The sequence below is a fragment of the Scyliorhinus torazame genome, chromosome 12, assembly GCF_047496885.1.
Source record: "Scyliorhinus torazame isolate Kashiwa2021f chromosome 12, sScyTor2.1, whole genome shotgun sequence".
Taxonomy (NCBI): Eukaryota; Metazoa; Chordata; class Chondrichthyes; order Carcharhiniformes; family Scyliorhinidae; genus Scyliorhinus; species Scyliorhinus torazame.
The window spans coordinates 60,545,792-60,570,552 of record NC_092718.1 but is presented as its reverse complement, the minus strand read 5'-3'; the positions used below and the strand labels follow the sequence as shown (position 1 = coordinate 60,570,552).

The window sequence follows — 24,761 nt, the reverse complement described above, 5'->3', positions numbered from 1 at the left end:
CCCCTTTTAAGTTGCTCCTGCGTTTGTTTCTGTTCGTCTATTAAGTTGATCAACCTCAAAAGACCGTTCTGGTGTAAACAATTGTCCCCAGCCATTAAGGTCTGTACAGGTTATAACAGATTGGTTTTGTGTCTACAGATCTCTGAACAGCAATTCAATGAAGCGATTTTACTAACAGTTGAAAATGCGAGATTTAATAAGGACAGTTCTCTGTGGAATGCACAAGGTAAGAACATCTTACATTATCTCAGAGAATTAAAATCACTTAACATCACTTCACAGAAACCAGTAGAGTTTTATCACCCAGAAACCATTCAGCCTAACCCTGCTATACTGAAGCATGTATCCAATTAGTCCATGCTCCTCCTCGAGTCTTTAAAAACTTTCTTTTTCAAATATATATCCATTTATTTTGGAGAGGCTGGTATGGATTCTGTTTTATTACTGTTTCTGCTGGAGAGTTCCACAGCCTAAAAACCAACATTAACAACAACAATAATTTGCATTCTTATACCACCTTTAACGTTGGTACATTTAGCATTTTACTGACAAAACAGAAAGAACATTGAGTCAAAGATATTAGAAAGTATGACCAGAAGCTTGGCCAATGAGGATAATGTATAATGAGGGTTTTGATGCAGGTGAGAACTGTGGCGGGAGGAACTCAATGAACCTGGAGCCTAGACATGAAGCATGACTGTCAGTAAAGGGGCAAAAGGAGTGTGGAGGGCAAGAGGATGGATGGGGAGGAAGGTATGCATAAAGAGACTGACGTGAGAGAAAGGTAGAGATGAGAGAGGGAGAACATCAGAGGTAGGGAACAGCCAGACCTTGAAGTAATTTTAAGACAAGAAATTTTAATTTGAGGCTCTGTGGGAACAGAGTTAAGATATCCTATCCAAGTTACAGACTAACCAATCAGTGGACATAGGTTGTTTTGCTTTACTTTAACAAAACCCTGGGTGGCACAGTGGTTAGCACTGCTGCTTCACAGCGCCAGGGACCCGGGTTCAATTCCAGCCTTGGATGACTGTGTGGAGTTTGCTTGTTCTCCTCATGACTGCGGGGGTTTCCTCCGGGTGCTCCGGGTTTCTCCCACAGTCCAAGGATGTGCAGGTTAGGTGGATTGACCATGATAAATTGCCCCTTAGTGTCCAAACATGTGCTGGTTAACCGGGGTTACGGGGATAGGGCGGGGGAATGGGCCTAGTAGAGGGCTCTTTCAGAGGGTCAGTGCGAACTCGATGGGCTGAATGGCCTACTTCTGTATTGTAGGGATTCTATGGATCTTCGTGGATTTGAATGGCCCAATCTACAGAGTCTGATTCATTACCATCATCAGAACTCTTCAAAGGTATCATTCCAAGAAATGAAAAGTGACACAGGCACAATATCAATGATTATTATTCAAAGGAAGAGCTTTCATTTATTAGGTACCATAATATCCTCAGGACATTGTCATAAGAATGTCACTTTAAGAAATGTTTGTCTGCTCATGTTACTGCAGTGATGTCAGAGTGTGGGTGGAGCTGAGCTCTGGCTCTGCTTTTTTAGTTTCACTTTGCGAAAAGCTTGGGTTTGTCTGTTTTTTTGGTTTCGTTTCAGTGTTGGAGCTGCAGTGAAAGCCAGCAGATGTGAATGGATCTCTCTACAAGCTAAATAGTGTTCATTTGGGTGATTTCAAAGGGATAACTGCTCTCATTAGAGAATTTAAACCTGACCTCTGTGTTAAAAGGGTCTTTTGTCTTCCGGATGTTGTTTGGGAATTTATTAAGGATTACTTAGTGTTGTATTCTTTGGGGGTTGTATTTGAATTAATGGTTGCTAAGATGTTCACTGTATGTTTTAAAAAGTTTAACTTGAGTTCATAGAATAAACATTGTTTTGCTTTAACAAAGACTGTTAGATGTCTGCTGCACCACACCTGTAGAGTCGGCCGTGTGCTCCCCATACCACTATTAAACCTATTAAAAGTTGTGGGTCAGGTGAACGCCATGATACACTTTGGGGTTCTCTAAACCCTGGCCCATAACAACATCTCAAAATGCTTTCCAACCAATGACAATTTGCACACAGTAAGATCCCACAATCAGCAGAAGAATGACTTACAAAGTCACCTTTTGTTTTACTGGTTTGGTTGAAGAAAGAATGTTAGTCAGGTAAATAGAAGAACATTGAGCTCTTTCTCTGATAGTATCATGGGAGCGTCTGCAAATGAATCTGAAAGCTATTAAGTTAACAAAAAAAGTTGGGCGCGATTCAACAGGGGGGAAAAAAAGAGTCCCGTTTTGGGCGTGTTTAGTGGGGTGTTCCTTGGTGCCTGCAGCGCTGAGAACAACCTCGCTTTCAAAAGGGACTCTTCTTTTTTTTTTACCTTAGCGAGCAACGCTCGGCCGAGGCCGCACTTACCTCAGGAAGAGGTCGGGAAGCCATTTTTAAATGTCGCCTGATCTCCGACCCCCCTCGGACTCCCCACCGTGACTTCCGGACCCCACCAACACCCCAACTTACTTGTTAGGGGGTCCTCGAGATCCCCCTCACTCCCACCTCATAAGGGCGGGACACTCCCGACCCCGATTCCTGGCACGGCGACTGCCAGCCTGGCAGTGGCCCTGCCAGTGCCACACAGGCACCCTGGCACTGCCAAGGTGCCTGGGTGGCAGTGGGAGTACCAGGGTACACACTGTCCAGAGCCCGACCACACGGGGGCCTCCGATGGCCTGGGAGACACCCCCCCCCCCACCCCCAGGTGGCGTTATGTCTGGTTCACGTTTGTGTGCCCCAGTGCTAAACAACGCCATTTGGTGGTCTCCCAGGCATGTTGATTCATTCCCAGGTCTCAGGAGCATCGGGCACTGACGTATTTACTTGAACCTAAATGCTCACTTAAATTTGTGAATCTGGATCTCGCCCAGCGAAGGCAAGATCCAGATGGCAATGTCTTGCAATATCTCGCCAGATCTGTGCATTACAAATCCCACGAGGGGCTCTCCCGAGATTTAGCAGCCTCATCGCGTCACCAAGTCGGGCGCGACGAGACCGTTCAATCGTGCCCATTATTTAAGATTGGCTGTAATTTGCTGAAAATTAGATCATACACAGTGAGAGGTATAATAGATGTCCAGAGGTTCTTGTATTTGTCCAGACGGTTCCCTCATCTATTCCTCATGGACTATATAAAAATTGTTTTCACAGCCTATTTAAGATCATGGGCGTCATTCTCTGACCCCCCAGCGGGTCAGAGAATGGCCGTTGGCCGCCGTGAATCCTGCCCCCGCCGGTTGCCGAAGTCTCCGGTACCGGAAATTGGCCGGGGGCGTGAATCGGGCCGCGCCGGTTGGCGGCCCCCCCCGCTCAATTCTCCGGCCTGGATGGGCCGAAGTCCCGCCGAGAAATTGCCTGTCCCGCCGGCGTAAATTAAAGTAGGTATTTACCGGCGGAACAAGGCGACGTGGGGGGGCTCCGGGGTCCTGGGGGGGCGATCTGATCCCGGGGGGTGCCCCCACGGTGGCCTAGCCCGCGATCAGGGCCCACAGATCCACGGGCGGGCCTGTGCCGTGGGGGCACTCTTTCCCTTCCGCCTCCGCCACGGCCTCCACCATGGCGGAGGCGGAAGAGACTCTCCCCACTGCGCATGCGCGGGAAACTGTCAGCGGCCGCTGACACTCCCGCGCATGCGCCGCCTGGGGATGTCATTTCCGCGCCAGCTGGCGGGGCAACAAACGCCGTTTCCGCCAGCTGGCGGGGCGGAAATCCCTCCGGCGCCGGCCTAGCCCCTCAGTGTCGGGGCTCGGCCCCCAAAGATGCGGAGCATTCCGCACCTTTGGGGCGGCGCAATGCCCGTCTGATTGGTGCCGATTTGGGCGCCAGTCGACGGACATCGCGCCGTTGGGGGAGAATTTTGCCCCATATATGGACTTCAGTAAGGCCTTTGACAAGGTCCCTCATGGCAGACTGGTACAAAAGGTGAAGTCACACGGGATCAGGGGTGAGCTGGCAAGATGGATACAGAACTGGCTAGGTCATAGAAGAGTAGCAATGGAAGGGTGCTTTTCTAATTGGAGGGCTGTAACTAGTGGTGTTCCACAGGGATCAGTGCTGGGACCTTTGCTCTTTGTAGTATATATAAATGATTTGGAGGAAAATGTAACTGGTCTGATTAGTAAGTTTGCAGACGACACAAAGGTTGGTGGAATTGCGGATAGCGATGAGGGCTGTCAGAGGATACAGCAGGATTTAGATTGTTTGGAGACTTGGGCGGAGAGATGGCAGATGGAGTTTAATCCGGACAAATGTGAGGTAATGCATTTTGGAAGATCTAATGCAGGCAGGGAATTATACAGTGAATGGTAGAACCCTCAAGAGTATTGACCGTCAGAGAGATCTAGGTGTACAGGTCCACAGGTCACTGAAAGGGGCAACACAGGTGGAGAAGGTAGTCAAGAAGGCATACGGTATGCTTGCCTTCATTGGCCGGGGCATTGAGTATAAAAATTGGCAAGTCATGTTGCAGCTGAATAGAACCTTAGTTAGGCCACACTTGGAATATAAGACCATAAGACATAGGCGCGGAAGTAAGGCCATTTGGCCCATCGACTCCACTCCACCATTCAATCATGCCTGATTTCAACTCCATTTACCCGCTCTCTCTCCATGGCCCTTAATTCCTCGAGAAATCAAGAATTTATCAACTTCCGGCTTAAAGACGCGCAACGTCCCGGCCTCCATCGTCCTCTGTGGCAATGATTTCCACAGACCCACCACTCTCTGGCTGAAAAAATGTCTCCTCATCTCTGTTCTAAAGTGACTCCCTTTTATTCTAAGGCTGTGCCTTAATGCTAACTCTGTCACACTACCAGAAGGATGTGGAGGCTTTAGAGAGGGTGTAGAAGAGATTTTTCAGGATGTTGCCTGATATGGAGGGCATTAGCTATGAGGAGAGGTTGAATAAACTTGGTTTGTTCTCACTGGAACGACGGAGGTTGAGGGGCGACCTGATAGAGGTCTGCAAAGTTATGAGGGGCATAGACAGAGTGGATAGTCAGAGGCTTTTTCCCAGGATAGAGGGGTCAATTACTAGGAGGCAAAGTTTTAAGGTGCGAGGGGCAAGGTTTAGAGGAGATGTACAAGGCAAGTTTTTTTTACACAGAGGGTAGTGGGTGCCTGGAACTCGCTGCCGGAGGAGATGGTGGAAGCAGGGAAGATACTGACTTTTTTAGGGGCAACTTGACAAATACATGAAAAGGGTGGGAATAGAGGGATATGGATCCCGGAAGTGCAGATGATTTTAGTTTAGACGGGCAGCATGGTCGGCGCAGGCATAGAAGGCTGAAGGGCCTGTTCTTGTGCTGTAAGTGGAATCATGTTATGGAGTCTCCTGTCTCCATGAACAGTTCCCAATCCTACTATATTAGGCAGGATACTTCCCATTGCTAAATCGAGATGTTAGGTAGCTTGTGCTGCACCCCTCATACATTTGATCATGTTTCGTCTGCATTACATTTACTAGTTCAGGTTTAATAAGCACTCCCTGCTGATGAAGTTGGCCATTGTTGTGAACTTTCTGATCTCATACCGCCCCCTTCATGGTGTAATCTGTCCTCGTTTTTGCTTTGCTGATCCCCTGTGAACTCACTTCACACTGCACATTCCCAACAAGAGTGCCTCACCGGAAAGCCAAATGTTGCACTTCCTTTACCTCCTTAACATCTGTGGAGACTCCATCTCCTTTCCTGTCTCATCTGCCCTTCTGGAACACTTGAAACGCTTGAACATTGCACTCCACTCTAATACTAGGTGTTAACCATGGGATGCAAGATGCACCATCTGAAATAATAGCTGAATATTGTAACATGTTTCCCCACATTTCTGGTATTAATTCCTGTACTTCGCCTAGGAGAAACATTACAATCATTGCGAGTGTAGAGTTGATTTTAGATGCTTCCATGTTAGCAGGGCTTCACTAAGATTGCAACTTCCTTTTTTTCCAGGCCCAAGGAAAAATGAAGCATGCTGGTACAGAAAGCATATGTGTGAGGGGTGCGTGGACAGAAGTTGCACCAAAATGTCTGAGAAGCTAATGACTCGTTCGAGCAGTGACAGCAGTTACTTTAATAGTCCAGTCACCGCCAATGGCACCATCTTCTACATGAACCACAGCAAAGGCTTTCAGGCAGACATACCAGGCTCGAATGGCCAAATTGACACACACACTGACACGATTGGCTTCATATCAGAGAATGGGCCAGAACAACTGCCCCTCCTCACGAGGGATTTTAATTTGGTTAAAATTAGAAATGGGGAGCTTGATGAGCATGGAACAGAAATGACTGACAGAAACATTAATGATCCAAAGAGGATTTGTCCACCAGCTCCACCATTGAGGACGTTGAGCAGCCCGCAGAAAGAGCAACTCGCCACAGACGTGAATGGAGATCTACCCATGCACAGAAAGGATGGACAATCCAGAGATCAGCACTCTCAGGTGGGAAAAGGTCCAAACAGGTTTACAACTGCAATATGTGAATAGACTCATAGATTGGGCCCAATTATAAGGCTTACTTTGGTTTCACCAAACAATGAGTGACGAATCTCAGCCAAGAGATCAAACTAAACAAGGGGTTGGAACCTTCTCTGTAGCAAGGGGAGGAATATTGAAACAAAAACTTTAGTACTTACATGGATGTACCTGTCCGCTGGTATCACCTGAGGCCAGGAACAAGGTAATGTGATGTCCCTCTCTGTTCAGGTATGGTGTATGATGTTGGCGGAGTCTCAAAGAAGATGAAAGAAAAGAAAATGTTTTAAATCTGCTAAATGAAATTGCCCAGTAACTTTAATATCAAATGGACATGAGTAGCACTGTTGCTTCACAGCTCCAGGGTCCAAGGTTCATTTCCCGGCTTGGGTTACTGTCTGTGCGGAGTCTGCACGTTCTCCCCCTGTCTGCGTGGGTGTCCTCCGGGTGCTCTGGTTTCCTCCCACAAGTCCCGAAAGACGTGCTTGTTCGGTGAATTGGACATTCTGAATTCTCTCTCCGTGTACCCAAACAGGCGCCGGAATGTGGTGACTAGGGGCTTTTCACAGTAACTTCGTTGCAGTGTTAATATAAGCCTACTTGTGACAATAAAGATTATTACTATTACATGAAACAGATCCTTTTTGAGGATGTGCTTTCAGTTGCCAGTCCTGAGTGACAATCCAGTCAGTTTAAGGAATCCTGAAGTGGACTATTTAATCTTGGGGGAGGGGTGAACGCAAGCGAGGACGTGGTTGTTTACATGGATCTGCTGTTGGCCAGTGTTGGCCAATCTGTGGAGAAGTTTGGAATTCGATCTTTTCCAATGGTCCGGTTGAGGGGAGTCAATGCCAAATTTGGAACACAGCCAGGGACAGAGCACAAAAACGAAATACATTCTTTTGGGAAAAGCAAGGAAGCCAAAGGCCATCTCCTCACTTTCGTTTTCACCTAATTTCCTCTTCTCATCATTGAATTTTCATTTTATTAATTGACGCATTCTCTATCTCATCTCTCTTTTTAAAATTATCATGCTGTTCTTTTTGTTCCATATTTCTGTGGGCTAAAATGGAATCTTTAGCTGGATTATGAGGGGCACGGACAGGGTGAATAGGGAGCAGCTGTTCCCCTTAGCTGAAGGGTCAGTCAGGCGGGGCCACAAGCTCAAGGTGAGGGGTAGGAGGTTTAGGGGAATGTGAGGAAAACCCTTTCCACCCAGAGAGTAGTGACAGTCTGGAATGCACTGCCCGGGAGGGTGGGAGAGGCGGGTTGCCTCACATCCTTTAAGAAATACTTGGATAGCATTTTGCACCTCATAACGTTGAAGGCCAAGTGCTGGCAAAGGGTTTAGATAGACAGGTCAGGAGCTTTTCATCTGTCAGTGCAGCCTCGATGGGCTGAAAGGCCTCTTCTGCACTGTGCGATTCTGAGGGCTAGGGTGCTGGGAAGTGAGTTCTGACCCTCACAAAGGATAGACAAATACATTTACCTCTCCTGACCTGTTTGCAATCCTCCCCTCACTTGACTTCACCCAGCCGAAAGGCCACAGCGATTTTTCCATCGGGTCTGAGTTAATATCACGGTCGCATCATCCGACCCTGACCTGTAGATATGCTGGGAAGAGTTCAGGACTCTCGTTGGAACCCTCAGCTCCCAGGCTGTAGGAATGGACCTCTGGGCGGGATGGGGTCTGTCAGTCCCTGCGAAATCTTCTCAGTCCGTTGGCCCATCATATTGAAACGACTTGTCAGATGTAACCGAGAAACATTGGTGACTGTGGGAGAATTTAACAGTGGCACGGCCCAACACAAACAATGATCCACCGCTCGTGCTGGAATTCCTCAGTTGTCGCAGCACACAGAAAAAACAACGAAATGATCAATAGTGACTAAATACATAAACCCAATATATTTATCAATGCCTGTTTACGAGCCAGAGCACGACGGGTTTCTGTGCTTGTAAAGTTCCTCTCGAGTTTGCCAGATACGGTACTCGGGTGACCTTCAGTTCTATCTCAAAAGCGTTCTGTTGTGGTTATAAAGCTGAGTTCAGTGCAATAGGGTTTTTGCACCAAATAATTTGTTGCACCAGTTCTGATATATTTCTGAAAACTCAAAGGTAGAAGAGGAGGCAGGGACTTGAGTGTGGGAGGCGGCTGCGCTGTTTGATGTGGTTGAAGTGAAGTGAACAATGATCGAAATCAGATAGGTTGTCATTTTGCAAGTTGCATGAGGCGCATTCCTTGCGATGTGCCACTGCATCCTGGCACAACGTGAATTCTCACCATTGCTCCATTTAACATGTGAGATCGGCTTTGCTTTGACAAATGTACTCGCAATGATAAAACACAGAGGGAGGCCATTCAACCCATTGTACTTCTGCTAGTTCGAGACGGAGCTAGTCAAGTTGCCCACTTCCTCATTCCTTCCCCTTGGCCTTGCAAATATTTCCCTTTTGAATATTTAACCAAATCCTTTTTGAAAGATACTGTTGAGTTTCGTTCCAGCAGTTCCCCAGGCAGTGTAGATCATAACAATCCCTGCTGCTCAAAATTGTGTCTGTTCACCTGGCCCAAGGGTAGCAAATGAGGCCGGCAGGAAATTCACATATCAAGTACCGGTCGCGAAGATCGACGTTAAAGTTTCAGCATCTCTTTGGTATTATGCCAATTTCCCAATTTCAACATGCCGAGTTCTTGGGATAAGAAAGGGTTCGCATTAATAAGGCTGCCCCTAAACTCTGCCCCACCATTGGAGTAGTTTTGAAGTGTAGTCATTATTGTAAGGTAGGAATTTTGAACACCGACAGCAAAGTCCCATTATCCATGGAATCCGTACAGTGCAGAAGGAGGCCATTCGGCCAGTCGAGATTGCACCGACCCTCCGAAAGAGGGTCTACAAGGACACACTCTCCCCCCTCGCCCTATCCCCATAACTCTACCTAACTCAAGTAATGACCAGGTAATCTGTTGCTTTTTTTTAAGTGTTGCTGGTTAAGGGGTTAATCTTGACTTGGGGTGGGGGGGGGGGGGGGGTGGAGAATGGCACAGCTCTTTATTTTCTTGAAAAACACTGCAGACATCTCAACACTCAGCCTTGCATTGAATTGTCAGCCTGCATGTTGTGTTCACTTGGAATTACAGGGACATTACATCAGAGGGGAGCTGGTGAAGTTACAGTGCCTCGGTTGACCTGGGCACCTTCCTGACTCCATTGTGCCAAGGTGCGACCACGGAGCTCAGTGGCACTCCACCAGAAACAAGATTCGTGAATTTCATTAAACCAAGCCAGCAGTGTTTTTAGCTGACAGTCCAATGACTGGCTCCGAATGAAAGCCCCAGCCGAATGATTAACATCAGCTACCGCCTGTATAGATGATAATCTCGCGCCTAGACAGTCGCGAAGGGCAAGCTGTACAAATCACCGTACCTTTGAAATGAGAGTTTCCTGTTTGTTTGACAGGAAGTAAAGAACCTGCAGCCACAAGAGGATGAGGCAGTTTCCACTCGCAGTAACTTCTTCGCTCCAATACCTCCCAGAGACCCAGACCAGCGTTTAAATCTGCCGGATGCCTATCAGCTCGCATTAAGAGGCGCGAATCAAGGTATGTGTTCACTTGGAATTACAGGGACATTAAATCAGAGGGGAGCTGGTGAGGTTACAATGCCTGTCTCCAATGTCTACATTTCGAACATTATATAAAGTTAATTATATTTCACAGAGCAGGGGGGGAAATATTGATTCGACGTGAATTTTATCGAGGAGCTGTGTCAATCCCTGGGAAAGCAAGAGATAGCTGGGCGGAGGCTTGAAACTCAGTGGCAACGCTGAAGTTAAAAATGTCACTGTTAAACGAGATGCTGAGTTCCCGTTTTCTATTTCTGAAGTTTGAAGGGACATTGAGTCGTGCTTCAATTCATATCAACGAGTCTCGATAAAACCGCGACACTGCACACGAAATACCCCCAATTAACATCAGAATTGTATACTGCTTTGGTTCTGCTTTTTCACTAGGAAGTGTTTTTCATCCCAACAATTGGATGGAGGAGCAATGTTACCCCCCCCCCCCCCCTTGTCTGTACTCTGAATACAAACGAGCTCCCCACCCCCCTCCCTCTCACATGGAGTTGCAGAATGACACTGAACCAAATTTAAAGGGACGCTATTATTGAGATTCACTGGGCTCACTTCTAATCTTTCAGCCTTGTGCAATGCGGGGAGTGATCAGTTTTTTCGGGAGCGATTTTATTCATTGATTGTTTTTTTTTTCTTTTGCAATTCAGCAGCTCACTGCCCAGGGACAGCAAGGCCTCTGCTGAGAAGGCAGGCATGTGTGAATCCTTTCTGGCAGGGTGAGAAACAGGAAGTCTGTGTCAGAACTGCCGAGGAGGCAGAAAACCTGCAGGCGAGAACTACTTTCGCCATGGTTGAAGACCTGGGGGGTGAAGCCGCCCCTGACCTGATGGCGGAGGAGCTGCCTCAGACGACAGGAAAGGCGTTGGAAAGCGAGGCGAAGCGGGCTCCTCTGGGGCTCTGCCTGGCAGACGGTGTGAAAGCAGAGGGCGGCGACACGGTGCCAACAAACGGGAGGTCCCGCGAGGCGAACGAGGTGAAGAAAGGACCGCCTGTCGCCCCCAAGCCGGCGTGGTCCCGCCAAAGTCTGAAAGCTTCAAGGAGTGGGTCGCCGGTCGAGGTCCTGGCGGTGAAGAGAAACCGGGAGAGGGGCTTCGCTTCACCCCGAGGTCCAGCTCCCCAAGTGCAATCCATAAAACAAAGGATCCACTCTTTCGAAACGCTCTCTACTTCAGACACTCCGGACAAAGGGAACAGGAAGGACAACACTTGCACACCACCTCCAGTCTCAGGTAAAACTGTGGAAAGAACCGTCTCTGCACCGACTGACTCGGTCACTAACAATCAGCCTGATGGTAATGAGAAAATGCTGGTACCTGTGTCCCAGAAGCCGGTCTCTGAGGGGCCACCAGCACTAGATGGCAAGACCTCTTCGATACCTGGTCCCAGGAGAAGTAATAGTACCAGTAGTGAACCCACCACCTCACTGTCAAATTCCCCACAGGCACCATCACAGGTGGTAAAACTACCAGGCCTGCGAACCAGGAGCTTCCCACTGGCAACCGGCTCCTCCTATGAAGTTTGTGAAGTTAAAACAATGAGGGAAGGGTTACTCTCCGCCAGTAGTGACAAGATACACACCATTAGCAACCAAGTCTCCTACGCTCTGATGAAAAGTGTGCTTGCAATTCCTCAGTCGCCGGGATCATGCTGTGGAAGCCCCTGGAACACATGCCCTGGCTCCCCTTACTCTCCATCCGATGAGGACTTGTTCTGGGCTGATAGATCCCCATTGGCGTCGCCAACGGTTAGCAACTGTCAGCTGGAAAAAGGCTTCTCCCTCAGGTAGGCGGTGTAAATTACTTAACAATGTTGGAGGACAAGGGATTTTAAATCCATTCTGAGGCTTCATGTTGAATGAAGGGATATGGGGAGTGGGCAGGAATGTGTAGTTTCAATGGTTGTATTCAATGATGTAGTCGGCTTTTGGATCTGCCCCTGCTGCTTTTTCCTATGTCCTTACGAACGTTGGCCTCTGCAAGTAGAGCTCTGTGACATCCACTAGTGGGCTCCCAAGAGCAATCCCTACTCCTGGGGCGCGATTCTCCACTGCCACGCCGGTTGGGAGAATCGCCTGGGTCGCCAAAATTTCCAGGGACACCGGTCTGAGGCCCTCCCGCGATTCTCCCAAGCAGCGGGAACAGCCCGGTTGAGTTTCGCGGGCCGCAGGCCGGAGAATCGCTGGAGACACCCAAAATGGCGATTCTCCGGCACCCCCGCTATTCTGAGGCCTGGATGGGCCGAGCGGCCAGGCCAAAACGGCGGGTTCCCCCCGGCGCCGTCCACACCTGGTCGCTGCAGTCGTGGGTGGTGCGTGAACGCTGGGGGGGGGGGGGGGGGGGCGGCCTGCGGGGGGGCGAAGGGGGATCTGTGGCTTCACCTGGTATGTGGGATGGCCCACGATCGGTGCCCACCGATCGTCGGGCCGTCCTCTCTGAAGGAGGACCTCCTTCCTTCCGCGGCCCTGCAAGATCCGTCCCCATCATCTTGCGGGGCGGATTTAGAGAGGACGACAACCACGCATGCGCGGGTTGGCGCCGGCCAACCCGCGCATGCGCGGATGATGCCCGTTATGTGGCGCTGGCCGCGTCATCTATGCGGCGCCGCTTTTACACGGGCGATAAGGCCTGGCGCGTGTAGATGACGTGGCCCCGATCTTGGCCCATTGTCAGGGCCTGAATCGGTCGGGACAGGGGGCGTTCCGCAACGGCGTTCACGACGGCGCGGCCACTTCGGCGTGGGAGTGGAGAATCCCGCCCCTGATGTTCCCACCTTCTCGGAGGGCGCCAGGAAGCTAATTCAGATTACGTTTTTGAAAAATTAATTCACGGGATGTGGGTGTCGCTGGCTCGGCCAGCATTTATTGCCTGTCCCGAGTTGCCCTTGGGCCGGTGGTGGTGGTGAGCTGCTGCCTTGAACTGCTACAATTCCTGAGGTGCATATACATCTTATCATGAAGTAACAAATCATAGACCACAAAATGCATCCCTCCTTGCGAGCTTTGCAGCACAACAAAACCTTTCACCTCTGATATGTACTTAGTGTAATCAATACTATGGCACTACCTCTTGCAATGTAGAAAGAAATTTGCATCACCGAAGGCCAGAATTGAACCTGGGTCCCTGGGAGGCAGCAGTGCTAACCATTGTGCCACCGTCCATATTTGAATACAAAATCATTGAAGTGAGCAGGATAAAAAGGCACTTTAGTTGGTTTTGCATTAGTTTCTAAGACGGACGATTGACGGCCAAGCCTCAATCTGGGAGCACTACACTGACGTCCCAGTGAATTATTGAGGGAGTTCCCCATATTGCCAACTCCCTTTGGATATAATCCCAAACTGAGACTGTGCTCTAGTAGCTCAAACATATATCAAAGGGTAAATTCAGGACTTTTTCTGCTCCTGAAGTGAATCAAGTCTTATAGGAGAGAAGCTTGAGTTGGTTAACAGGGACTACCAATGATGTCACATTACTAGCAGCGACTCCTGCTCTTGTCTGTGAGTAGTCTTACTGAATTTTCCTTTAAGCATTCAATTGGAATTTCTCCCAGTGTCTTTAAGCCAACAGTGATCCATCAGTCAACCCCAGATTACCTGATCAATCTGCTCATTGCCTCTCACTGTAGATCTCGATGTATATAAAATTGTCACATTTGTTGTCCCTAGCAGTTACTGGGTGGCACAGTGGTTAGCAATGCTGCCTTCAAGTGCCAGGGACCCGGGTTTGAGTATGGCCTTGGGCGACCTCCTGTGTGGAGTTGTACATTCTCACTGTGGCCCTGTGGGTTTCCTCTGGGTGTTCAGGTTTCCTCCCACAGCCCAAAAATATGTAGGTTAGGTAGATTGGCCGTGCTAATTGGCCCCTTTGTGTACAGGGATGTGCAGGTTAGGGGTGGGTTGGACTAGGGTATGGATTTTGGTGGAGTGCTCTTTCAGAGGGTCGGTGCAGGCTCGATGGGTTGAATGGCCTCTTTCTGCACTGTAGAGATTCGATGATCTACTGTACTTCACGGTAAATCATGTAATTTTTCTCCAACTAGTTTTATTTCAGAAGTAACAGGTTGGTGGAAAGGTGGGAATGGGGTCTTGCCTTCAGTCCAAGGATTGGAGATTGTTGGGCCAAATGATCTTTTCCAGCTCCGGAAGGTTCGTATCATCCCGAAAACTTGTAGTTGAATTAAAAGTCAGACATTGCTTCCTTGTCATGTGGCCTTGGTAACAGATGACATAATACTGCGGTCCCCATGTTGGGTTGCTGCCCTTTATTGTTAAATCTGTTAGGGGCTGCTTTGTCACAGTTGGCTAAATTGCTGGCTTGTAAAGCAGCCCAGTGCAGGCCAGCAGCGCGGGTTCAATTCCTGTACCAGCCTCCCCGAACAGGCGCCGGAATGTGGCGACGAGGGGCTTTTCACAGTAACTTCATTTGAAGCCGACTTGTAACAATGAGCGAATTTCATTTTTCATTTCGTTTTCATATGGCTGATAATCTAATTGACCCTGTAGGGTTAGGCCAACTGCTGACCCAAGAAGGGAATGTAAAAAGGGACAGTGGCCTTATTATCAGGAAGAGGACCACCTAGATATTGTTTCCACTGCCCTGCAGCCTGTGTCTGAGAAAGGAAAGAATGAATTAAATCATTTATCTATATAATGGGCGGAATTCCCCACCCGTTCACACCGACGGGATTCTCCGTTCCCGCTGCAGTGGATGGGAGATTTGGCTGAGCGCCAAATTCTCTGTCCTCACGAGCAGCAGTAGCGGGGCGGACTCGCAATGGAGAATCCTGGAAAATGTCTTTCAAAACATCAGTAGATCCTAAAGTCCTTTACGGCCAAAAAAGAGGCGCGATTCTCCGCTCCTGCAACTAAGTGCCCACGCCGTCGTGAACGCTGTCAAGGTTCACAACGGCGCGAAACGGCCCCGATCTCCACCGATTCGGGGCCCGAAAATGGGCTAGGATCGGGGCCGCGAGAAACCCGGGGGGGGGCGGGCGTGTCGCTAAAGCAGCGTTGTCAGTGCGCGCCGGGCATTGGCGCCGCATAAAAGCGGCGCCGCGTCATTCACCGCCTAACTGGCGTCACCCGCGCATGTGTGCGTGGCATGCCGTCCATGACATGCATGGTTGCTATCCTCCCCGAGGCCGCCCCGCAAGAAGATGTCGGATGGATCTTGCGGGGCGCGGAGGAAAGGAGGTCCTCCTTCAGAGCGGCCGGCACGCTGATCGGTGGGCACCGATCGCGAGCCAGACCCCTTTTGAGTCCTACCCCGGTGAAAGAACCCCCCTCGCCCCCCCCTACAGGCCGCCCCCCCCCAGCGTTCCTGCGCTGTTCCCGCCGGCAGCGACCAGGTGTGGATGGCGCCGGCAGGAAGACGTCATTTTGGGCAGGCCGCTTGGCCCACCTGGGCCTGAGAATAGCGGGGGTGGCTCGGGCGATTCACCGGACTGTGCCGCGCAGAACTAGATAGTGCCGATCTCGCCGCTTGGGTGCATCGCGGGAGGGCGTCGGACCGGCGTCGCGTGAAAAAATGGCGCCCCAGGCGATTCTCCCAAACGGTGCAGCATCGGACAATCGCGCCTAAGACCTTTGAAGTACAGTATCGGTAGTTAGTCGTGTTGGAAAACATGACACCAATTTACATACTACAAATAAAATAGAAAGTTTGGAAATACCCAGCATGTCAGGTCGCAACTGTGGGCAGATACCAGGGTTAAAGTTTCAAATTGGTGACCTTTCATCAGAACAGAGGGAACTTGGAAATGTAATAGGTTTTGAGCAAGTGAAATGTGGGCTGAGGGAAGGAGGAACCATAGGGAAGGCTTGCATTAGGGTGTGTGGTATTATCATAAATGTAAGAACTACAAGGGTGAATGAAACATCTAGAACAGCCACTAGAGGGAGCTAGAGTTACAAGTATATAAGACATTGATGCTAAGCCTTGTGGGAGAGATAAGTGAAGGAGTCAGCTAGAGACAGACTGAAGTAAAGATAATGTGAGTAAGAGCAGATCATAGTTTATAATAATACAGAGATTGGTTGTAGATGAGTGTAGATTATATGTTAATAATCAACTGTATTATTTAGGAGTATGTGTCGAATCCAAGTTAGTAGTGTTAATAAATTTATAGCTGGGTCACTGTCCGTGTGGAGTTTGCACATTCTCCCCATGTCTGCGCGGTTTTCACCCCCACAACCCAAAGAAGTGCAGGTTAAGTGGATTGGTCACTCTAAATTGCCCCTTAATTGGGAAAAAAAATAATTGGGTACTCTTTAAAAAAAAAAAAAAAAAATTTTTTTAAATTAAATAAATTTATAGCTTTGTTCAAATTAAAGCCATTTTGTGGTCTTTGTGAACACTACCCCACCCATCCTGAATTTAGCAACACAAAGAACACCACAGGCTGGAGAGCAGCAAAGGTCAAAGGGAGTGGGAATGGGTAAAGAAACGTGTCCAGGTAAGGTGCGAATGGCTGGATAGCAGCCATCTGAATGGTAAGTAAAGGAACAAAGAAATAAATTACAACAGAATGAAACAATATGGAAATGGCAGTGGTCTCAAATTGTCCAACACAATGTTGAATGCCAAGTCAAAAGGTGAGGTGCTATTCCTCGAGCTTGTGCTGTGCTTCACTGGAACAGAAGCAACAAACTGTGAATGCTGGGAATTTGAAATACCAAACAAAGCTGGAAATGCCAGAGGGTCAGGTGGCGTATGTGGAGAGAAACAGAATTAACCTGTCAGGTCGATGACCTGCCATCAGAACTGAACAAAAATAGGAATGTAAGAGTTTTTAAGCCAGTGGAAGGTGATGAGGGACAAGGAAGAACAAAGGAGGAGGATGGAAGCCGAGGGAGGTTAAACAACAAAATATTTAATGATGTAACTACCAAAACGAGCGACAATATGTATAGTAAAGAAACAAAGGTTGTATCCAAATAAGGTGTGAACGGCTATGTAGCAACAACTTAAATGCAAGATGAAGGGATAAAGAAAGAAACATGCAAATATATATACGTGGAGCATATGAATTAGGTGCAGGAGTAGGCCATTCGGCCCCTTGAGCCTGCTGTGTCATTTGATAAGATCATCTGATTGTGGTCTCAAATCCACATTGCTGCCTCCCCCACATGCCCTTTGAATCCCTTGTCAATCAAAAATCTATCAAACTCAGCCTTAAAAATGTTTAATGACTTTGGGGCAGAGGATTCCACAGATTCAAGATCGTCTGAGAAAAAACATTTCTCCTCATCTCTGTCTTAAATGGGAGACCCCTTATTTTTAAACAATGCCCCCCAGTTCTAGTCTGTTTCACAAGAGGAAACATCCTCTCAGCATTCACCCTGTCAAGTTCCATCTTTATTGATTCGATAAGATCACCTCTCATTCTTCTGAACTCCAATGGGTACAGGTCCAACTTGTCCATCCTCTCCTCATAGGATAACCCTTCATCTTAGGAATCAGTGTAGTAGACCTTCTCTGGACTGATTCTAATGCAGTTATGTCCTTTCTTAAGTAAGGAGGTCAAAACTGTACTCCAGATGTGGTCTCATCAATGCCCTGAACAGCTGTAGCAGAATATCCCGATTTCTATAAAAGGAAATTACTACGGATGCTGGAATCTGACACCACAAACAGCATTCCATTTGTCTTTCTAATCACTTGCTGTACCTGCACATTGACGTCTTGTGATTCATGTACCAGGTCTCCCAGATCCCTCTATAACACACCATTCTGCAATCTGACTTCCATTTATACTGCATTTCTATTCTTCCTTCCAAAGTTCATATTTTCTCAAATTGCACTCCATCTGTCTAATGTTTGCCCACTTATTCAACCTATCTATCCTTCTTCAGACTGTGTTTGTCCTCTTCATAATTTACTCTCTTACCTATCTTTGTGTCATCAGCAAATTTAACAACAACACATTTTGTCCTTTCATCCAAGTCGTTGATTTCAATTGTAAACAGTTGAAGCCCCAACACTCATACCTGTGGCACACCACTCGTTATACCTTTTCAACTGGAAATGACCCATTTATGCCAAATCTCCATTTCCGTTTAGCCATCCAATCCTCTATCCCTACTCTACTCCCTGTACACACACGACTGCGTGGCAAAACTTGGTTCCAACTCCATCTACGAGTTTGCTGACGATACGACCATAGTGGGCCGGATCTCGAATAACGATGAGTCCGAATACAGGAGGGAGATAGAGAACCTAGTGGAGTGGTGTAGCGACAACAATCTCTCCCTCGATGACAGCAAAACTAAAGAGCTGGTAATTGACTTCAGGAAGCAAAGTACTGTACACACCCCTGTCAGCATCAACGGGGCCGAGGTGGAGATGGTTAGCAGTTTCAAATTCCTAGGGGTGCACATCTCCAAAAATCTGTCCTGGTCCGCCCACGTCGACGCTACCACCAAGAAAGCACAACAGCGCCTATACGTCCTCCGGAAACTAAGGAAATTCGGCATGTCCACATTGACTCTTACCAACTTTTACAGATGCGCCATAGAAAGCATCCTATCGGGCTGCATCACAGCCTGGTATGGCAACTGCTCGGCCCAGGACGGAAGAAACTTCAGAGAGTCGTGAACACCGCCCAGTCCATCACACAAACCTGCCTCCCATCCATTGACTCCATCTACACCTCCCGCTGCCTGGGGAAAGCGGGCAGTATAATCAAAGATCCCTCCCACCCGGCTTACTCACTCTTCCAACTTCTTCCATCGGGCAGGAGATACAGAAGTCTGAGAACACGCACGAACAGACTCAAAAACAGCTTCTTCTCCACTGTCACCAGACTCCTAAATGACCCTCTTATGGACTGACTTCATTAACACTACACCCTGTATGCTTCATCCAATGCCAGTGCTTATGTAGTTACATTGTATATGTTGTGTTGCCCTATTATGTATTTTCTTTTATTCCCTTTTCTTCTCATGTACTTAATGATCTGTTGAGCTGCTCGCAGAAAAATGCTTTTCACTGTACCTCGGTACACGCGACAATAAACAAATCCAATCCAAATCCAATACAAGCTAATATGTTACCCGCTGTATTGTGAACTCTTATTCTGTGTGGTAACCTTTGACATGGCACCTTAACAATTGCCTTCTGGAAATCTAAGTGCATCACATCTACAAAGAAACAAAGAAAAGTACAGCACAGGAGCAGGCCCTTTGGCCCTCCAAGCCTGCGCCGATCATGCTGCCCTTCTAAACTAAAGTCTTCTACACTTCTAGGGTCCATATCCCTCTATTCCCATCCTATTCATGTATTTGTCAAGTTGCGCCTTAAACGTCACTATCTTCCCTGTTTCCACCACCTCCTCCGGCAGCGAGTTCCAGGCACCCACTACCCTCTGTGTAAAAAAAGCTTGCCTCGTACATCTACTCTAAACCTTGCCCCTCTCACCTTAAACCTATGCCCCCTAGTAATTGACCCCTCTACCCCGGGGAAAAGCCTCTGACTATCCACTCTGTCTATGCCCCTCATAATTTTGTAGACCTCTATCAGGTCGCCCCTCAACCTCCGTCGTTCCAGTGAGAACAAACCAAGTTTATTCAACCTCTCCTCATAGCTAATGCCCTCCATACCAGGCAACATCCTGGTAAATCTCTTCTGCACCCTCTCTAAAGCCTCCACATCCTTCTGGTAGTGTGGCAACCAGAATTGAACACTATCTACAGGTTCCCCTTTATCCACATTGCTTGTTACTTCCTCAAAGAACTCCAATACATTTGTCAAACGTGATTTACCGTTCACAAAGTTGTGTTGACTCTGCCTAATTGCGTTGAGAGTTTCTAAGTGCCCCATTATAACCCCTGTAATAATAGATGCCAGCATTTTCCCCATGACAAATATTAGGTTAAGTGGCTGGTAGTTTCTTGCTTTCTGTCTCTTCTTGAGTAGAAGAGTCACATTCACTATTTTCCGATCTGATGGGTAATGTAAGTGAGTGAGTGAGACGTCTTTGTAATGATTGTCAGGTATTAACTATTTATTTCTACTTTACTTGGCAATCCCCTCATTTTGTTACGAATGATACATGCATTCAGATACAGAGCCTTTAGTTTTTTCTTTTTCCTATTTTAGCAACGCCAGCTTTATTAGCTTGCGCACTCAGTACACCCGGTCCCTTCCTGCCACACTGTTATGGTCACTTCTCTTATTGTTGCCTTGCTCGCTTGCCTGGTCCTCCCCCTGTAATTTTGCGCATCTTCCCATCCTGGATCCATTTATCCCACCGTAGCACAGTGGTTAGCACTGTTACTTCACAGCCAGGTTCGATTCCTGGCTTGGATCACTGTCTGTGCAGAGTTTGCACTTTCTCCCCGTGTCTGCGTGGGTTTCCTCCGGATGCTCCAGTTTCGTCCCACAGTCCAATGATTGTGTAGGCTAGGTGAATTGGCCATGCTAAATTGCCCTTAGTGTCAAAATGTTTGGATTGGGTTACGGGGATAGGGTGGGGGTGTGGGATTAAGTAGGGTGCTATTTCCAAGAGCCGGTGCAGACACGATGGGCCGAATGGCCTCCTTCTGTACTGTAGATTCTATGATTTCGTTAAAAGCCCTCTCTACCACCCGAGTTATACAATTTGCACTTGTCTTAGAACCATTCAGGTGAAGACCATCCAATGGTACAGCTCCCACTTGCCCAAGTACTGGCTCCATGCCCCATGAATTGAAACCTATTTCTCCCGAACCAGTCTTTGAGGCATGCATTTAGTCCTCTAATATTATTCACCCTGCACCAAATTGGCTCAGGTAATCCTCAAGAGATTGTTATCTTTGAAGTTTCACTTCGGCCCTCGCTTCTAATATTCTCCAAGCAGAACCTCTTTCCTAGTCATACCTACATCATTGGTACCTACATGGACCATGATAATTGGATCCTCCTCTTCCCACTTCAAGTTGTTCTCCAGCCCAGAGATTCAGTCCTGAACCCTGACACCAGGTGGGCAACACAACCTTCTGGAAACTTGCTCTCAACTACAAAGAACTATGTCTATTTCCCTGATTAGTTTGTCCCCGACCATCACTACATTCCTATGAACTACGGGCAGCACGGTGGCACAATGATTAGCACAGTTGCTTCACAGCTCCAGGGTCCCAGGTTCGATTCCCGGCTTGGGTCACTGTCTGTGCGGAGTCTGCACATTCTCCCTGTGTCTGCGTGGGTTTCCTCCGGGTGCACAGTCCAAAGATGTGCAGGTTAGGTGGATTGGCTATGCTAAATTGCCCTTAGTGTCCAAAAAAGGTTAGTTTGAGTTATGGGGATAGGGTGGAGGTGTGGGCTTGGGTAGGGTGCTCTTTCCAAGGGCCGGTGCAGACTCGATGGGCCAAATGGTCTCCTTTTGCACTGTAAATTCTATGATTCTATTAACTCCCCCTACTTCAATAGCTTCCTGTACCATGGTGCCATCTTGCAGCCCCTGCTTTCATTATATAGATTGCAAAATCTCAAACCTGTAGGACAATTGCAAAGTCTAGAGTGAGTGACGAAAACATGTGGGAATGAGTGAGGGGAGCAGAGATATTGATAAGGCTTAAGCTTCGCTAGCAGTTTTCAATGGAAAGGTCGAGAGGGCAGGAAGTCACATGGAGGGATTCCGGTACAGGGAGACTATCAAAGATTGGTAAAGGGGTCCATTCAGTAGGGGGAAGATACATGGACAAAGAAAAGAGCATGGAGGTGGAGGCGATGATGAAATCGCTCAGTGTTGTATGGATCTCGAGAAATTCATTGAGGTGGAAGCATGGGTTGTGAAGCTGAGACCTTTGCTGAGGACAGATCGTTCAGGGTCAGAGAAGGAAAGGTCAAAGGGTACTGTGAATACATGGCAAGGGGTGAGATTCATAGAAGAGTTTGGCTAGAAGAGAGGGAAGGGGGAAAGGGTGCAGAGGATCCAACAACTCTTGGGTATCAACATTTCCACCACCTCTATTATGATGCTGCCATCAAACATCTTCCTCTGCCCTCTCCTTTGAGCAGTCTAGAGGAGCTGCTCCTTCTACAACATCCTGTCATGACAACACCCCTTCCCTTCTCTACAGCACCTTTCAATACAGGCACAGGAGATGCAACATCTACCCTTTGAGCTCCCAAGGTCCCAAACACTCCTTTTAAGTGAAACAGTGATTTCCTTAATTTATTTGTTTCAATTTATTCATGCTCACAAAGTGGTCTACTCCCCGCCCGCAAGCAATGACCCCGAGCTTCCTGTCGTTTGTCATTTCAGTTCTCCACCTTGCTCCCAATCTGACCTTTCTGCCCTTGGTCTGCAAGTGTTCCAGTGAAGCTGAATGTAATCTCGAAGAACAACACTCTGCAGGCTTCTGGTCTCAACATTGATTCCAACAATTTGAGATCATAACCTCTGCCTCCATTTTGCTGAATCTTCTTTTGCTGGTTCGTTTTTTCTCTCATTTCTTTCTCTGTTTCTTCACTTTCCATTCAGATGGTTGCTATCCAGCCATTCACACCTCATCTGCACACATCTTTTGATACTTTACCCATTACCACTCCCTTTGGCTTTTGTACTCTGAAACCTTTTGTTAAATCTCTCCTGCCTGCCAGCCTATCCCAGACCTTCCCTTTTGTTCTCCCACCCCTCCCCCACCTCTTTCACTTTCTCAACACTTCTAAATTGCCTCAGTTCTGAAGGAGTTATCAACCTGAAAAGTCTATTTTCCCCTCTCCCCAGATGTTGCCTGCCCTGTTGAGTATTTCCAGCATTTTCTATTATTATTTCAGATTTCCAGCATATAATGACCAGCACATCATTAGAACTGGGGAGCACGGTAGCACAAATGACTAATACCGTGGCTTCACAGCGCCAGGGTCTCGGGTTTGATTCCTCGATGGGTCACTGTCTGTGTGGAGTCTCCACGTTCTCCCCCTGTCTGCGTGGGTTTCCTCCGGGTGCTCTGGTTTCCTCCCACAGTCCAAAGACGTACAGGTTAGGTGGATTGGCCATGCTAAATTGTCCTTAGTATCCAAAGGGTTAGGAAGGGTTATTGGGTTGTGGGGATGGGGTGGAAGTGAGAGCTTAAGTGGGTCGGTGCAGACTCGATGGGCTGAATGGCCTCCTTCTGCACTGTATGTTCTATGTTCTAATTCTCCTCCTCTTCTTTGAAGAGTGTCATAGGATCTTTGATATTCAACAGTAAGGATAGGCAAAGCCTCGATTTAACAGCCCTTCCAAAAGCTGCTATCTCAGACAGCGCAACACTCCTTCAGTACGGCACTGGACTGTCAACTGAGATTCTGAGCTCATGTCTCTGGAGTGAGAGTTGGAGCCACAACCGTTGACCTCAAAGTTGAAAAAAACTCCCTCTGAGACAAAAATAAATTGCTGTTTTAATTTCTGCATTCACATCTGAAATGTATGTTTAAGGGCCATGGTGACAACGAAGGAACGAATGTCTGAGATGCTGATGAGTCCTGTGGTCAATATGATGGGAGGTCCCCTCATTTAAATGGAACTTGTGGGTTGAATAAATCTAGCACACAGATGGTGCAGGCACATAAGTTGCAATGCACTGTGGTATCAGCTCCGCCATCTGATTACTGCTTTGTTCACTGTTACACCACTTAGCAGGAAACTCATACATAAGAAGCTGTAATGTGAATGTATTTGTGATCAATGGGCCATTGTAATGTCAACGAGATGGTTCTGTTTGGAGGCCTATGATTTTTTTTTCCACTTTATCCTTTCATGGGATGTGGATGTCACTGGCAAAGCCAGCATTTGAAGCCGCTTCCCTCATTGCCCTTGAACCGAACATTTCAGAGGGTAGATAAGAGTCAACCACATTGCTGCAGATCTGGAGTTGTCGGCCAGACCAGGGTGAGGACGTCAGATTTCCTTCCCTGAAGGGCAGTAGCAAACCTGATGGGTTTTTAACGACAATCAATGATAGTCGTAATGGTCAGCATGACTGAGTCCAGATTTTATGATTTGTATTTAAATTCCACCGGTTGCTGTGGTGGGATGGAACCCATGGCCCCGGGGCTTTAGCCCAGGCCTGTGCATTAACAGTTCATTACCGCAACACCACCATCTCCCCTGATACTTCTGTATGGTGCCCAGTGATGTGAATTATATCAGAGCACCAATGGGCAGAAATCAGGGTGGGAATTCCCCCCCCCCACCCCCCCCCACCCCCCCCCCGTGCCGACGGGATTCTCCGGTCCTGATGCAGTGCATGGAGATTTAGCTGAGCATCAAATTCTCCATTCTCGCTGGCAGCGGCGGCAGGGGGAACTTAGAGCAGAGATTCCCAGCCATGATTTGTGGGCAGCACGATAGCATAGTGGTTAGCACAATTTCTTCACAGCTCCAGGGTCCCAGGTTCGATTCCCGGATTGAGTCACTGTCTGTGCGGAGTCTGCACATTCTCCCCGTGTGTGCGTGGGTTTCCTCCGGGTGCTCCGGTTTCCTCCCACAGTGTAGGTTAGGTGGATTGGCCATGGTAAATTGCCCTTAGTGTCCAAAATTGCCGTTGTGTTGGGTGGGGTTACTGGGTTATGGGGATAGGGTAGAGGTGTGGGCTTGGGTAGGGTGCTCTTTCCACGAGCCAGTGCAGACTCGATGGGCCGAAT

The 24,761-nt window shown here is 48.0% G+C and overlaps 1 protein-coding gene and 1 long non-coding RNA gene across 2 annotated transcripts in view; one reads left to right on the top strand and one right to left on the bottom strand.

Annotated features, from left to right (window-relative positions):
- il16 (interleukin 16) overlaps window positions 1–24,761 on the top strand; it is a 240,301-nt gene that overhangs the window by 198,259 nt on the left and 17,281 nt on the right. The window contains exons 14-17 of the mRNA XM_072468752.1: window positions 139–226; window positions 5,991–6,484; window positions 9,979–10,120; window positions 10,800–11,934. Coding sequence (XP_072324853.1) covers window positions 139–226; window positions 5,991–6,484; window positions 9,979–10,120; window positions 10,800–11,934 — 1,859 coding nt within the window. The remainder of the gene's footprint in view (window positions 1–138; window positions 227–5,990; window positions 6,485–9,978; window positions 10,121–10,799; window positions 11,935–24,761) is intronic.
- LOC140386425 (uncharacterized) lies at window positions 226–8,700 on the bottom strand. Its single transcript, XR_011933613.1, has 3 exons — window positions 8,121–8,700; window positions 6,679–6,773; window positions 226–470 (listed from the first exon to the last, which is right to left on the bottom strand). It is a non-coding gene; the product is annotated as an uncharacterized lncRNA (long non-coding RNA).